Source organism: Anolis sagrei, chromosome X (assembly GCF_037176765.1).
Source record: "Anolis sagrei isolate rAnoSag1 chromosome X, rAnoSag1.mat, whole genome shotgun sequence".
Lineage (NCBI taxonomy): Eukaryota > Metazoa > Chordata > Lepidosauria > Squamata > Dactyloidae > Anolis > Anolis sagrei.
In genome coordinates this window covers 57794069-57808478 of record NC_090034.1, presented here as the reverse complement: position 1 = coordinate 57808478, position 14410 = coordinate 57794069, and the positions used below count along the sequence as shown (strand labels likewise).

The window sequence follows — 14410 nt, the reverse complement described above, 5'->3', positions numbered from 1 at the left end:
CAACCAATCCATACTCCAGGAAATAAAGTCCAACTGCTCACTGGGGGGAAGGATAGTAGAAACAAAGATGAAGTACTTTGGCCACATCATGAGAAGACAGGAAAGCTTGGAGAAGACAATGGAAGGAAAAAGAAAGAGGGGCTGACCAAGGGCAAGATGGATGGATGGTATCCTTGAAGTGACTGGCTTGACCTTGAAGCTGGGGGTGGCCATGGCCAACAGGGAGCTCTGCCATTGGCTGGTCCAGAAGGTCACCAAGAGTCAGAAGTGACGAAACGAACAAACAACAAAAAGGGCCTTTTTAGAGTTGTCCAGGAGCTATTTTGCCGATTTGGTACCTTCATAATGTTGTTCAGGGTGACCGTATGACATGAATCTAATGGAGACCCCAATTTTAGCAAGGTGATTTAGTTCCAAAATGGTGAGCATTAGATTCGAGTCAATACAGCAGGGGTCCTCAAACTAAGGCCCGGGGGCCGGATACGGCCCTCCAAGGTCATTTACCTGGCCCTCGCTCAGGGTCAACCTTAAAAGCACACAACAACAACAACAACAACAACAACAATCTTATCTCATCAGCCAAAAGCAGGCCCACCCTTCCCACTGAAATACTAATAAGTTTATATTTGTTATATACCACAAATAAGATATGTGCAGTGTGCATCGGAATTCATTCATGTTTTTTTCAAATTATAATCCAGACCTCCAACAGTTTGAGAGACTGTGACCTGGCCCTCTGTTTAAACAGTTTGAGGACCTCTCCAATACAGACTTGGCATGCCCTTCAACTCATTGCAGAGGAAGGTGGGAGGACAAGAGAGAGAAACAGCTGGAAAAGTAGGACTACAAAGAGTTTGCCTGCAAAAGTGGGCCGGTTGAAGGCATGTGGTGCCTTGTTCTTACCAGTGGCTGTTGTGTTGCCAGCAGATGTATCATTTTTTGGGCTCGTGAGCGGCTCTTTGGACCTGGTGGGGGTTGTGGATGCTTCAAGTCTTGTGGTGCCGTGACTCGTGGTGCCGTTGCCATCGGTGGTTTCCGGAGGCTTGGGACTTGGCGAGGTCTCTAACCATGTTCTGCCATTCAGGCCAGATGCGGTTGTGCCATTCGTTGGCGCCACGGGACTGGAGACCGACATCCTGGTTGGGGTAGTATCGGAGAAAGTAACTTTTTGCGTTGTGGTTTCATTTGAGGTCGTTTCCACACCGAGTGTCACTGCTAAAATATATTTTTAAAAGGTGAATTAGAATAAAAGAAAATGATTGCAAATTAATTTGGAAGTGGTATTTAACACCAAGATTTGGAGAATTAGGATCTTTGGAAAGTCATTACCTTGTTAGAAATCATAACCTTTTGGGAAATGGCATTCATTATCTTTTTGGGAAACCAGGAATCTCTCTGAGAAGAGTTAAAAATTCGCTTGAGTTAACCTTCTCCTTAGTGGTAAATATCCACTCGTAACCATGTAAGTTCATTAGGTTTCTTAGCTGTTAGACTGATATATATCTCTTTGAACTGCTAGGGACAAAGAGATGCCAATGCACAAAAACATATATAAACATACTAGTCGTCCCCTGCCACGCGTTGCTGTGGCCCACATGTGGGAGGTTTGGCCCAATTTTATCGTTGGTGGGATTCTGAATGCTCTGTGATTGTAGGTGAACTATAAATCCCAACAACTACAACTCCCAAATGTCAAGATTCTATTTTCCCCAAACTCTACCAGTGTTCACATTTGGGCATACTGTGTATTTGTGCCAAGTTTGGTCCAGATCCATCATTGTTTGAGTCCACAGTGATCTCTGGATGTAGGTGAACTACAACTCCAAAACGAAAGAACACTGCCCACCAAACCCTTCCAGTACTTTCTGTTGGTCATGGGAGAACTGTGTGCCAAGTTTGGGTCAATTTCATCGTTGGTGGGGTTCAGAATGCTCTTTGATTGTAGGTGAACTATAAATCCCAGCAACTACAACTCCCAAATGACAAAATCAATTTTTTTGAGTGAAGGACATACATTGGGCTGTTAGGTGTCTTGTGTCCAAATTTGGTGTCAATTCGTCCAGTGGTTTTTGAGTACTGTTCATCCCCACAAACGAACATTACATTTTTATTTATATAGATATAATCTATACACATAATAAAAGTGAAAACGTGTGTATGTGGCGGAGTTGTCCACTTACACAGACAGCCTCCCCCCTCCACAAAAGCCCACTGCGACCCCCACGAATGACGGACCAGGACCAAACTTGGCACACAGACCCTCCATGACCAAGAGAACATACTGGAGATGTCTGAGGGAAATTGGCCTTCATGGAAGTTATAGTTCATCTGCATCCAGAGAAACTGTAACCTCTACCGACAATGGACTGGGACAAAACTTGGCACAGAGAAGCCCCATGACCAACTGAACATACTGCAGGGGGTTGTGGTAATGAACCTTGATGATGGGAGTTGCAGTTCACCCCCTTATCCAGAAACAGCTGAATCTGGCCAATGTTGCATCTGTACAAAACTTGGCCCACAGACCCAACATACCGAACTATGCATACAGACAGGGTTTGGGGTTGAAGGGCCTGGGATCTGGGAGTCATAGTGCACCCTTATTCAGAGAGGCCTGAACCCAGACGACGTCAGATCTGGATCAAACTTGGCACACAGACCTATCATGCCTAATTGTGCATACAGGTGGGGGTTTGGGTGTGAATGATCTTGGCTCTGGGAGTTGTAGTTCACCCTTATCCAGAGAGCTCTGAACACAGATGACGTCACATCTGTACCACACCTGATACACATATCTAACATGGCCAACTGTAAATACAGGTCTGGTTTCGGGGTGATTGTCCTTGGCTCTGGGAGTTGTAGCTCACCATTATCCAGAGAGCACTGAACCTCTGAATAATGGAGTATGGATCTGGACCAAACCTGGCACACAGACCCAACATGGCCAACTGTGCATACAGGTCTGGTTTGGGAGTGACTGACCTCGGATCTGGGAGTTGTAGTTCACCCTTATCTAGAATCCAGCTGATGACGGATCTGGACCAAACTTGGCACACAGATCCAACGTGGCCAACTGTCAGGGTTTGGGGGTGATTGCCCTGGGAATCTGGGATTGTAGTTCACCCTTATCCAAGGAGCACTGAACCTAGCCAACAATTGATCTGGACCAAACTTCGGTGATATTACCTAACATCCCAAAACAAACAATGCCTTCTTCTAATAACCCCGGGCACCGCCAGGTCCCCAACCTAGTATATATAGCAGAGTTTCAGAAGTGTTCTCTCAGTTGCCCAAAAAACATCTATGCTCCTTTAAAGCGTCTTGGTTGAAATCATGCTTTCAAGAGACCAAAAATAAGCAGACTTCTTTAAAAATAACATAGTTGGTTTACTCATAAACTTCATGTATTCAGCATACAGGTACATTGCTGATCAGTCCAGTTACAGATAGGATTTGAAGTAATTTGTGTAGCTAACACAGGGCATCTTTCATAGAATCATAACAGTCCAAAATCTAAAGAATCTCTCTGTTCTGAGAGTCTAATAGAACTTCCTGAACATGCCCAGATCTGGTCACATGGTCTGCAGCCCCTCCCACAACATAGAGTTAAGGAAAACAGCATACCAATACACACATATACAATACAGTCAGCAATATGAATTATATACATAACAGATTCTTATAATCTTAATAGTCCATAGTCTAGCATCTCTCTGTTCTGAGATTCTTATAGAGTCTCTGTTTAGTCTGAAAGTCCAATAGTGTCTTCCTCCACAGGCATCTGAAAGCATACTATTTCTAAAATGGAGTCTGAGTCCTGGACACTCCCAGATCTGATCGCACGGTCTGCAGCCCCTCCCACAACACAGAGTTAAGGAAAACTGCACACCAATACGCACATAGACAACACTGTCCGCAATCGGAATTATATACATAACTAGTAGAGGAAGCTGTTAGGAATTGTGGGAGTTGAAGTCCAAAACACCTGGAGGGCTAAAGTTTGCCGATGCCTAATAGCAAACCAAACCGATCCGTAGCAGAGCCTCCAATCAGGCGTAGGCTCCGTTCTACACTGACCATACCTGCAGTCATATTACACGCGGCCGAACTGTATGAAGTGTGGGATTGTTAGCTGCCTTGAGCCCTCACGGGAAGAAAGGTGGGGCATTAATAAAGACAACGACAACAACAACAACAACCATAATAATATCTCTTCCAAGCTAAACATTCCCCCCCCCCACTCAAAGTTGGAAAGGTACTCCAAAGGTCATCTAGTCCAGCCCCTGCCATGCAACGAAACCACTCCAGAGAGATGTCCACCCAAGCTCTGAAGAAGGTTATACAGGCAGTCCCCAAGTTACAAACATCCAACTTACATATGACTCACAGTTAAGAATGAGGGTGAGACAACAGGAAGTGAGAGGAATCTACCCCTAGGGAGGGGGATTAACTCTGGAAAAAGTTGTCAAGGCATGTGTGGTCCCTTTCAACTTTATTATTATTATTATTATTGATTTATTATTGAGACTGGATGGCCATCTGTCGGGCAGGGAGGTCTTTGATTCTACTTTTCCTGCATGGCAGGCAATCGGATTAGATGGCCCATTGGGTCTCTTCCAATTCTATTATTATTATTATTATTATTATTATTATTATTGATCATAGAATCATAGAATCAAAGAGTTGGAAGAGACCTCATGGGCCATCCAGTCCAACCCCCTGCCAAGAAGCAGGAATATTGCATTCAAATCACCCCTGACAGATGGCCATCCAGTCTCTGTTTAAAAGCTTCCAAAGAAGGAGCCTCCACCACACTCCGGGGCAGAGAGTTCCACTGCTGAACGGCTCTCACAGTCAGGAAGTTCTTCCTCGTGTTCAGATGGAACCTCCTTTCTTGTAGTTTGAAGCCATTGTTCCATGTCCTAGTCTCCAGGGAAGCAGAAAACAAGCTTGCTCCCTCCTCCCTGTGGCTTCCTCTCACATATTTATACATGGCTATCATATCTCCTCTCAGCCTTCTCTTCTTCAGGCTAAACATGCCCAGCTCCTTAAGCCGCTCCTCATAGGGCTTGTTCTCCAGACCCTTGATCGTTTTAGTCGCCCTGCTCTGGAGACATTCCAGCTTGTCAATATCTCTCTTGAATTGTGGTGCCCAGAATTGGACACAATATTCCAGGTGTGGTCTAACCAAAACGAAATAGAGGGGGAGCATGACTTCCCTAGATCTAGACACTATGCAACTATTGATGCAGGACAAAATCCTGCATCTATGATATTATTACTGAGGCTGGGTGGTCATCTGTTGGGGGGGCTTTGAATGTACTTTTCCTGCATGGCAGGCCATTGGATTAGATGGATCATTGGGTCTCTTCCAACTCTATTATTATTATTATTATTATTATTATTATTATTAATTGAAGCTGGATGACCATCTGTCGAGGGCTTTGATTGTGTTTTTCCTCCATGGCAGGGGGTTGGACTAGATAGCCCGTGTGGTCTCTTCCAACTCTATTATTATTATTGCTATTAATATTATTGATTTATTATTATTGAGGCTGAGTGGCCATCTGTTGGTGGGAGGGGGGTCTTTGATTCTGCTTTTTTTGCATGGCAGAAAGTGGTTGAACTAGATGGCCCTTGTGGTCGCTTCCAACTCTTATTATTACTATTATTGCTATTATTATTATGATTTATTTATTAATTATTGAGGCTGGATGGTCATCTGTCAGGGGGGCTTTGGTTGTACTTTACCTGCATAGCAGGCAGTTGGACTACATGACACGAGGTCTCTTCCAACTTTATTATTACTATTCCTATTAATATTATTAATTTATTATTATTGAGGTTGGATGGCCATTTGTCGGGGCGGGGGGGGGAGAGGGGGTTGATTGTGCTTTTCCTCCATGGCAGGTGGTTGGACTAGATGGCCCATAAGGTCACTTCCAATTCTATTATTATTATTGAGGCTGGATGGCCATCTATTGGGCGGGCTTTGATTGCTCTCTTCCTCCATGGCAGGGGGTTGGACTAGATAGCCCGTGTGGTCTCTGCCAAATCTATTACTATTATTGCTATTGATATTATCGATTTATGATTATTGAGGCTGAGTGGCCATCTGTTGAGGGGGGTGTCTTTGATTGTGCTTCTTTGCATGGCAGAAACTGGTCTCTTTCAACTCTATTATTATTATTATTATTATTATTATTATTATTATTATTATTATTATTGAGACTGGATGGCCATCTCTCGGGCGGGCTCTGATTGTGCTTTTCTTCCTTGGGTGGGGGTTGCACTTGATGGCCTGTGTGGTCTCTTCCAGCTCTTACAATCGACAGCATCTTAGGATCGAAGAAAGACGGCCATATACAAAAAAGATAACAAAGTAGTAGCCATATTTGTACGAATATTGACAGAGCACAGATCCATTGATTAGCATGGCATCATACCTGGAAGAGTGAACAGTCTCGCATCCAGCAGCAGCTGCTCCGCCACTCTAAGCCAGCGAGAAGAAAAGTAGACTTGGAAAGAAGTCCTGTGTTCCTTCCATAATTATCTCTATTTGCCCAACAAAGGATTGGCTCTTTACTTACCCACCGCAAAGGCCACCAGCACCCACAGCCGCTCCGGAGCCATGCTATGGAGCTCCGGCTTCCTCTGAAGGCTTTGGAGAGAAGAGCTGCAAACAGGATCCAGAGCCGGCTGTGCCAACAACCCCAACAAAGAAGGCGGGCCTTTGGGTGCGAGCCAATGGGCAGCTAGGGCTTGGCAGCACCTGGGAGTCAACATCACCCTCTGCTGGGCAGGTGAAGGGAAGCAGGCTGGAGGCCCAATCCCACCTTTGGGGCATCAATAGATATTGTATACTATACGCCTCTGAGATCTTGGAGGGCCGTATCGCCCTCCCCCCCCCCCCTCCCCCGGGCCTTAGTTTGAGGACTCCTGTCCTAGAATGATTCCATCAGCGCTGCCTCCGAAAAATCCTGCAAATCTCTTGGGAAGATGGGGTTACACTCCCCCTGAAGTCACAGATCCGCAGTTTGGGTGTCCTCTTGGATTCAACACTTACGCTTGAGGCTCAGGCGTCGGCGGTGGCCAGGAGGGCTTTTGCACAATTGAGACTCGTGCGCCAACTGCGACCACACCTCGTGAAGGCTGATCTGGCCGGGGTGGTCCATGCCTTGGTCACCTCCAGATTGGACTACTGTAATGCGCTCTACGTGGGGCTGCCCTTGAAAACGGCTCGGAAATTCCAACTTGTCCAACGGTCGGTGGCCAGGTTGTTAACTGGTGCTCCTTACAGAGAGAGGTCAACCCTCCTGTTTAAGGAGCTCCATTGGCTGCCGTTCATCTTCCGGTCCCAATTCAAGGTGTAGGTGCTCACCTACAAAGCCCTAAACGGTTTGGGACCCGCCTACCTGCGTGACCGCATCTCCATATATGAATCCACACAATCCCTTCAATCATCCGGAGAGGCCCTGCTCACGATCCCACCTGCGTCGCAAGCGCGTTTGGTGGGGACGAGGGACAGGGCCTTCTTTGTGGTGGCCCCCCAACTCTGGAACTCTCTCCCCAAGGACATTAGACAAGCCCCAACGTTGGCAGTCTTTAGGAAGAGCCTGAAGACTTGGCTGTTCCAGTGTGCCTTTGCAGAATAGGCAACTCCTAGCACCATGTCCCAAATGCACTTTGTTAGAGAGTTAGGATTGTCTGCACATTGCACCTACCTCCAAAACCTCTACATTTCACCTGTCATGTCCAGCACTTTTAAATTTTGTTCATTACATTGGCCCGGCCTTACGTTTTAAATGCATCATGGTGTCATTGTTTTAGTGTTTTATTTTTTGCTTAATGTTTATTGTTTGCTTTATGAGTTTTATTGCTGTATTGTTATGTTGTTGTTTTGTTGGCGGCCTTGGCCCTTGTAAGCCGCATCAAGTCCTTTGAGAGATGTTAGCGGGGTATAAATAAAGTTAATAATAATAATAATAAGAAGAAGACAAGCGGACAAATGTCAGTGTGCTGGAAGAAGCAAAGACCACCAGCACTGAAGCGATGGTCCGCCATCAACTCCGCTGAACCGGCCACGTTGTCCGGATGCCCGACCACCGTCTCCCAGAGCAGTTGCTCTTACTCCCAACTCAAGAGCGGAAAATGAAATGTTGGTGGGCAGGAAAAGAGATTTAAAGACGGACTCAAAGCCAACCTTAAAAACTCTGGCATAGACACTGAGAACTAGGAAGCCCTGGCCCTTGAGCGCTCCAGTTGGAGGTCAGCTGTGACCAGCAGTGCTGTAGAATTTGAAAAGGCACGAATGGAGGGCAAAAGAGAGAAACGTGCCAAGAGGAAGGCGCATCAAGCCAACTCTGACCAGGACTGCCTCCCACCTGGAAACCAATGCGGGAGAACATGCAGATCAAGAATAGGGCTCCGCAGTCACCTACGGACCCACCTCCAGTACACCAATCTTGGAAGACAATCCCTACTCGGACGAGGGATCGCCTAAGTAAGATACTGTAATATCTCTCTCTCTCTCTACCTATCTATCTATCATCTCTACAGGCTGTGATCAAGCTACAAACATCAGGGCTGGACTGGATGACATTTGAGGATCCCTTTGAAATCTATGATACTGTATCTCCTATCTATCTATCTATCTATCTATCTATCTATCTAGTGCATGCTTGAGTTATGAAAATATGAATTGCAAAGGACTCATAGGTCCTTTGCAATTCATTGTCATTTTTTTAATCTGTACCCATTACTTGGCCCGGCCCTAGTTGTGCTATGGTGTATTGTTTTGTTGTTTTATTGTTTTGCTTTAATGTTTTTGATTTTGCTTTTGGTTGTATTTGCTATGCTACTGTTGTTGAGGCCTTGGCCTTTGTAAGCCACATCGAGTCCTTTGGGAAATGCTAGCGGGGTAAAAATAAAGATAATAATAATAATAATAATAATAATAATAATAATAATAATTTATCCCAGATTAATTGTTTCCCTATTATGTCTTCCATTACCGTCCTTATTTTACCATAATAGTTCTGAATTTTGATACAATCCCACCACTTGTGGGAGAATGAGCCGACACCCCCCCCCCCCCACACACACACGCACACAGTTGTGCCAACATTTGTTTGAGACATTTCCCATAATGTGTGCTAATTGGGTGGGGTTTTTATACCATTTGGAGATGATTTTCCTTTGGGTTTCTTGGATCCTCAAATGTTTATTTTTAGTAATATTGTCAATCCAAGACCCAATTACTTTTTCATTGAAGCTTTCCTCTTGTTTCCAATTTACTACAAGGGTTGTTTTTGTTTTGTAAGTTAAGGTGATTGATTCCTCATAGAGTAGCCCAATAATCCCTTTGTCTATTTCTACGTTCCCTTTTTAATTATTCTGTCAAGTGCTACTTCTCTTCTTTTCATGGCCTGAGCTTTTCTGGACAGGTCTAGCCACGCCATCCAGTTCCCATGACCACCTTTGTCTTTTATCTTAACCCACTTTTTATTTCTCCTTGGGGTTTCATGAGGTCCCCAATCCTTTTGATTCCAGTATCCTTAAGTGCCCTCATTAGATCCCTGAATGTCTTGTCCTTATTTCCCAAGGTTTCCCATGGGAAAGGGTTGCTTTTGTTTATTTGTAATTTATTTTGCCATTTTCCCCAAATTAACAACGTTGATAAACAGGGGCCGACTTTTAAGTTCCTTAAGTCTTTTCTGTCTATTCTCCCTCCCATTTACGCTCCCCTTTGCCAACTGTTTGCTTCCTTTTCTATTTGCACCCATCTTTTCAACCCTTCCAATTCAAATTCTAATAATAATCTTGCCAACTGACTTGCCTCATAATATATTCCCATTGGGGACTTTGTCATGCTGCCATGGATTCTTGTTTGACCAATGCTATTGGATTATACTTAGCCTGAAGAAGAGAAGGCTGAGAGGAGATATGATAGCCATGTATACAGAGGCGGCCCTAGGTAATTTTCAACGGTAAGCAAACTGTATCCCCCCCCCCCCCCCCCACCAAGCATTGATATATATTTTCTGTTTGTCGTGGGAGTTCTGTGTGCCATATTTGGTTCAATTCCATCATTGGTGGAGTTCAGAATGCTCTTTGATTGTAGGTGAACTATTCATCCCAGTAATAGTTCACCTTGCTGCATTTGCTCCCTTGCCTGGCCCGCTTTGGGTCCAGAGGCATGCCGTGTGCACCAAAAGTCACCTCTTCTCCTGACTTTCTCCTCAGCCATTGGGACCAAGAGAGAGAGAGAGAGAGAGAGAGGTGGAGATGCCCACCTTTCCTGAAGGTAGGTGCAAAAACAAAGGAGGCAGCGGAGGTGGGAGATACCTCCAGCCGGAGGGGCTCTCTCTCTCTCTCTTTCTCTCTCTCTCTCACTTGGTCCCAATGGCTGAAGAGAAAGTCAGGAGAAGAGGTGACTTTTGGTGTGCACGCTGGGGTCTTCAGGCACGCCTCCGTACCCAAAGCAGGCCAGGGGCAGCAGCTCCTTGGCCCACCCGCGGATTAGGGAGAGGAGCGGAGGCGGGTGGAGCACCGGGGGATCGGGAAAAGGAGCCGGTCATGGGGAAGGGATCGAACATGGAGAACGATTGAGCGCCGGCTCTGCTCGCGCACCCGGTGGCCAGGTGGAGCAGGAACGAGAGGGGCTAGGCGAGGCTCAAGGGCCCGGCCCCTTTGGGAAGAGGATCGCCCGGCAGCGAGGCAAGAAAGCAGAGGCTCCCCCCGGACTGCTAGGCCTGTTCTGAGCTGAGGGGGCGCTCCACAAGTGGCAGTCGAGGGGCATTTACAGAGGCACCTCTGCGCCCCTGGCAAAAAAAGTGTTCTGCGACTGCTTACTTCGCATAATGGACGAGCCGCCCCTGAGAATAAGGCTCCACAGTCACCTACAGACCCACTGCCAGGATACTATACTTGGAGGATCATCATCTTTGGACTACAAGGGATCACCTAATGAAATGAAAATTAATGATGGGATGAAGGCGAGACAGGTGACATCCGAGGGCTCTCAGCCGCTAGGTGCCTTCCTCAGGCCATCCACTCAACATAAGGACAAGGTTGCTCACACCATTCTTATGCTGGAAGACAAGACATGCACTGGCTCAGAGCATTCCAGAGGGCTCTCAGCTGCTATGTGTCTTCCTCCCTCATCCTTTCCACATAAGGATGCAGCAGTCCATTGTGTCCCAATGCCCAACGCACAGGGAAAATGAGGAGGGCCTGAAGTAAGCGCCCAGGGGGCCATGCCTGTTCTATCCACTTTGAATCCCCTTCGGGGGAGAAAAAGCAGGGTGTAAATAAATATAATCTATATATATATAAATCCTTTGTGCATAATGAGTACCTTAAAACTAAAAAACTATGGGGCCAGATGACCCCAAATTTGGCAACAAAACTCCTCACAATCCAAGGAATAACCATCACTGAACCACACCCCATCCCCACAAAAACACCTTTAAATTCAAAAAACACACACTCCCACAGCACAAGGGAAGGAGGAAGGTGCCATGAAGGGGGTAATAGGGACAAACGAAACTGACATTGCTTGGATAGGAGCCCTAAAGACCATCCAACTCAACCTCATTTGGCAGTAAAGGAAGACACCATCAAAGCCCTCACAACAGATGGCCAACCAGTTGGAAGGGAGCCCTAAAGGCCATCCAGTCCAACCCTCTCCTTCCTTCCCTTCCTCCCTTTCTCTACTTTCCTTCCTTCTCCTTCTTTTACTTCTTTCCCTCCCTCCCTTCCCTCCTTCTTCCGTCCTCCCTCCATTTCCTTTTCTCCATCACTCCTCCCTTTCTTTCCTTCCTTTTTCTCCTCCCCTCGCCAGCTTCATCTTCCTTTATTAAATCTATAGTGTAGATGCACCCAAAGTAAACCCTTCCACACTGCCATGTAAAATCCAGATTATCTACTTAGGACTAGATTATATGGCAGTGTAGACACATGCACGATATATATATATATATATATATATATATATATATATATATATATACACACACACACACACACACACACACACACACGCATACAATATATATTACTGTTATATATACTGCTATACAATACATATATATTATATTATATATATTACTAGCGGTCCCCTGCCACGCATTGCTGTGGCCCAGTCTAGTGATATGGAAAATAAAGTAATTAGAAAGTGCTGGTTTCTAATATCTGTAATGCCTTTATGCTTGTGGGTAAACAGTATTTCTTGATGTTTCTTTGACAGTGTTGATGTAGAGATTGTCTGGTTTGCCTACTCTGGAACATGCAACATATAATTGTCCATCTGTAGGAGTCCCTTTCAAATCTATAATACTTTATCTCTGTGTGTGTGAATCATATCTATCTATCTATATCTATGGCTGGATGGCTCTCTGTCAGGAGGGCTTTGATTACGTTTTCTTGCCCTGCTGAAGGGAGTTGGAGTGGATGGCCTTAAGTATTTTCTGTTGGTCATGGGGGTTCTGTGTGGGAAGTTTGTCCCAGTTCTGTCATTCGTGGGGTTCATTTAGAATGGTCTTTGATTGTAGGTGAACTACAAATCCCAGTAACTACAAATCCCAAATGCCAAGGTCTATTTCCCCCAAACTCCATCTATGTTCATATTTGGGCATATGGAATATTCGTGCCAAGTTTGGTCCAGATCCATCATTGTTTGAGTCCACAGTGCTCCCTGGATGTCGGTGAACTACAACTCCCAAACTCAAGGTTAATGCTGCGAATATTTTCTGTTGGTCATGGGAGGCCTGTGTGCCAAGTTTGGTTCAATTCCATCGTTGGTGGAGTTCAGAATGCTCTTTGATTATAGGTGAACTATAAATCCCAGCAACTACAACTCCCAAATGACAAAATCATAATTTTGACTGATGGACACTCCTAGGTGAGATGTTTTGTTGCCAAATTTGGTGTGATTTCGTTCATTGGTTCTTTTGTTTTTAAGGTACTCATTATGCACAGAGCAGATAGATACATAGATAGATAGATAGATAGATAGATAGATAGTTATATATATATATATTAAATAGACTCATATGAGTTAGAAGGGACTCTACCATGGTATTGGGGGAGAACAGACAGGAAGGAAGGAGAGAAGAAAGGAGGGAGGATAAAAGGGAAGGAATGAAGGAGGGATAGGGGGAAGGAAGGAAAGAGAGGAGGAGGGTGGAAATGAAGGGAGGAGGGAAGGAAAGAGGGAAGGAAGGAGAAAAAGAAATAAAAAGTGAAAGGAGGAAGGAAACAGGGAGTGAAGAAAGGAGACAAAGGAAGAAGCAGAGAAGCGGGGAGGAATTGAAGGAAAGAGAGAAGGATGAAACCAAAGAGCGAAAGAAGGAATGAAAGAAAGAGGTAGAGAAGGAAGAAAGGTGAGAAAGGGGGGAAGGAATAGGTAGGTACCTCTCTTTCATAATAGTCCAGATATCTACCTCTACTTCGAAAAGTCTTACTATAGGGCACAGCAACGCGTGGCAGGGCACAGCTAGTAATCATACATTTCTCAGTATTGGTGGCCAAACGTTCACAAATCAAGCTTGCTAACTGCACCCTACATACTTAAAAACTTGGCTTTTTAAATGGGCCTTTGACTTTGAGTAGTCCACTATGGCGACATGTGAGGACTAATTGTTACTCTAGCACTTTGAAGATGCCCAGTTTATTCACAGATATTGCTGCATTTTCAATCTAAAATTTTATCATTTGACTAGCCTTCCCCTGCCATGCGTTGCTGTGGCCCAGTCTGGTGATCTGGAAAATAAAGTAACGTGAAAGTGTTGGTTTCGAATATATGTAATTTCTTTCTGCTTGTGGGTAAGCAGTATTTCTTGCTGTTTCTTTGTCAGTGTTGATGTGGAGATTGTCTGGTTTGTCTATTCTGGAATAGGCAACATATCATTGTCGTTCATTGTGAGAGCCGTTCAGCAGTGGAACTCTCTGCCCCGGAGTGTGGTGGAGGCTCCTTCTTCGGAAGCTTTTAAACAGAGGCTGGATGGCCATCTGTCAGGGGTGCTTTGAATGCAATATTCCTGCTTCTTGGCAGGGGGTTGGACTGGATGGCCCATGAGGTCTCTTCCAACTCTATGATTCTTTAGGGGTCCCTTTCAAATCTACGATACTATATCTCTCTGTGTGTATGAATCTTATCTATCTCTATCTATGGCTGGATGGATCTTTGTCAGGAGGGCTTTGATTACATTTTCTTACTCTGATGAAAGGAGTTGGATTGGATGGCCTTAAATATTTTCCGTTGGTCATGGGAGTTCTGTGTGAGAAGTTTGCCCCAATTCTGTTGTTGGTGGGGTTCAGTATGCTCTTTGATTGTAGGTGAACTATAAATCCCATCAACTACAACTCCCAAATGTCAAGGTCTATTTCCCCCAAACTCCCATCTGTG

General features: G+C 45.1%; 1 protein-coding gene across 1 annotated transcript in view; it reads right to left on the bottom strand.

The window, feature by feature from the left end:
• CIST1 (colon, intestine and stomach enriched 1) overlaps positions 1–6671 on the bottom strand; it is a 41051-nt gene extending 34380 nt beyond the window's left edge. The window contains exons 1-2 of the mRNA XM_060783899.2: positions 6591–6671; positions 904–1215 (exon numbers count right to left, since the gene is read on the bottom strand). Coding sequence (XP_060639882.2) covers positions 904–1215; positions 6591–6633 — 355 coding nt within the window. The 5' untranslated portion in view covers positions 6634–6671. The remainder of the gene's footprint in view (positions 1–903; positions 1216–6590) is intronic.
• Between the last annotated feature and the right edge of the window lie 7739 nt (positions 6672–14410).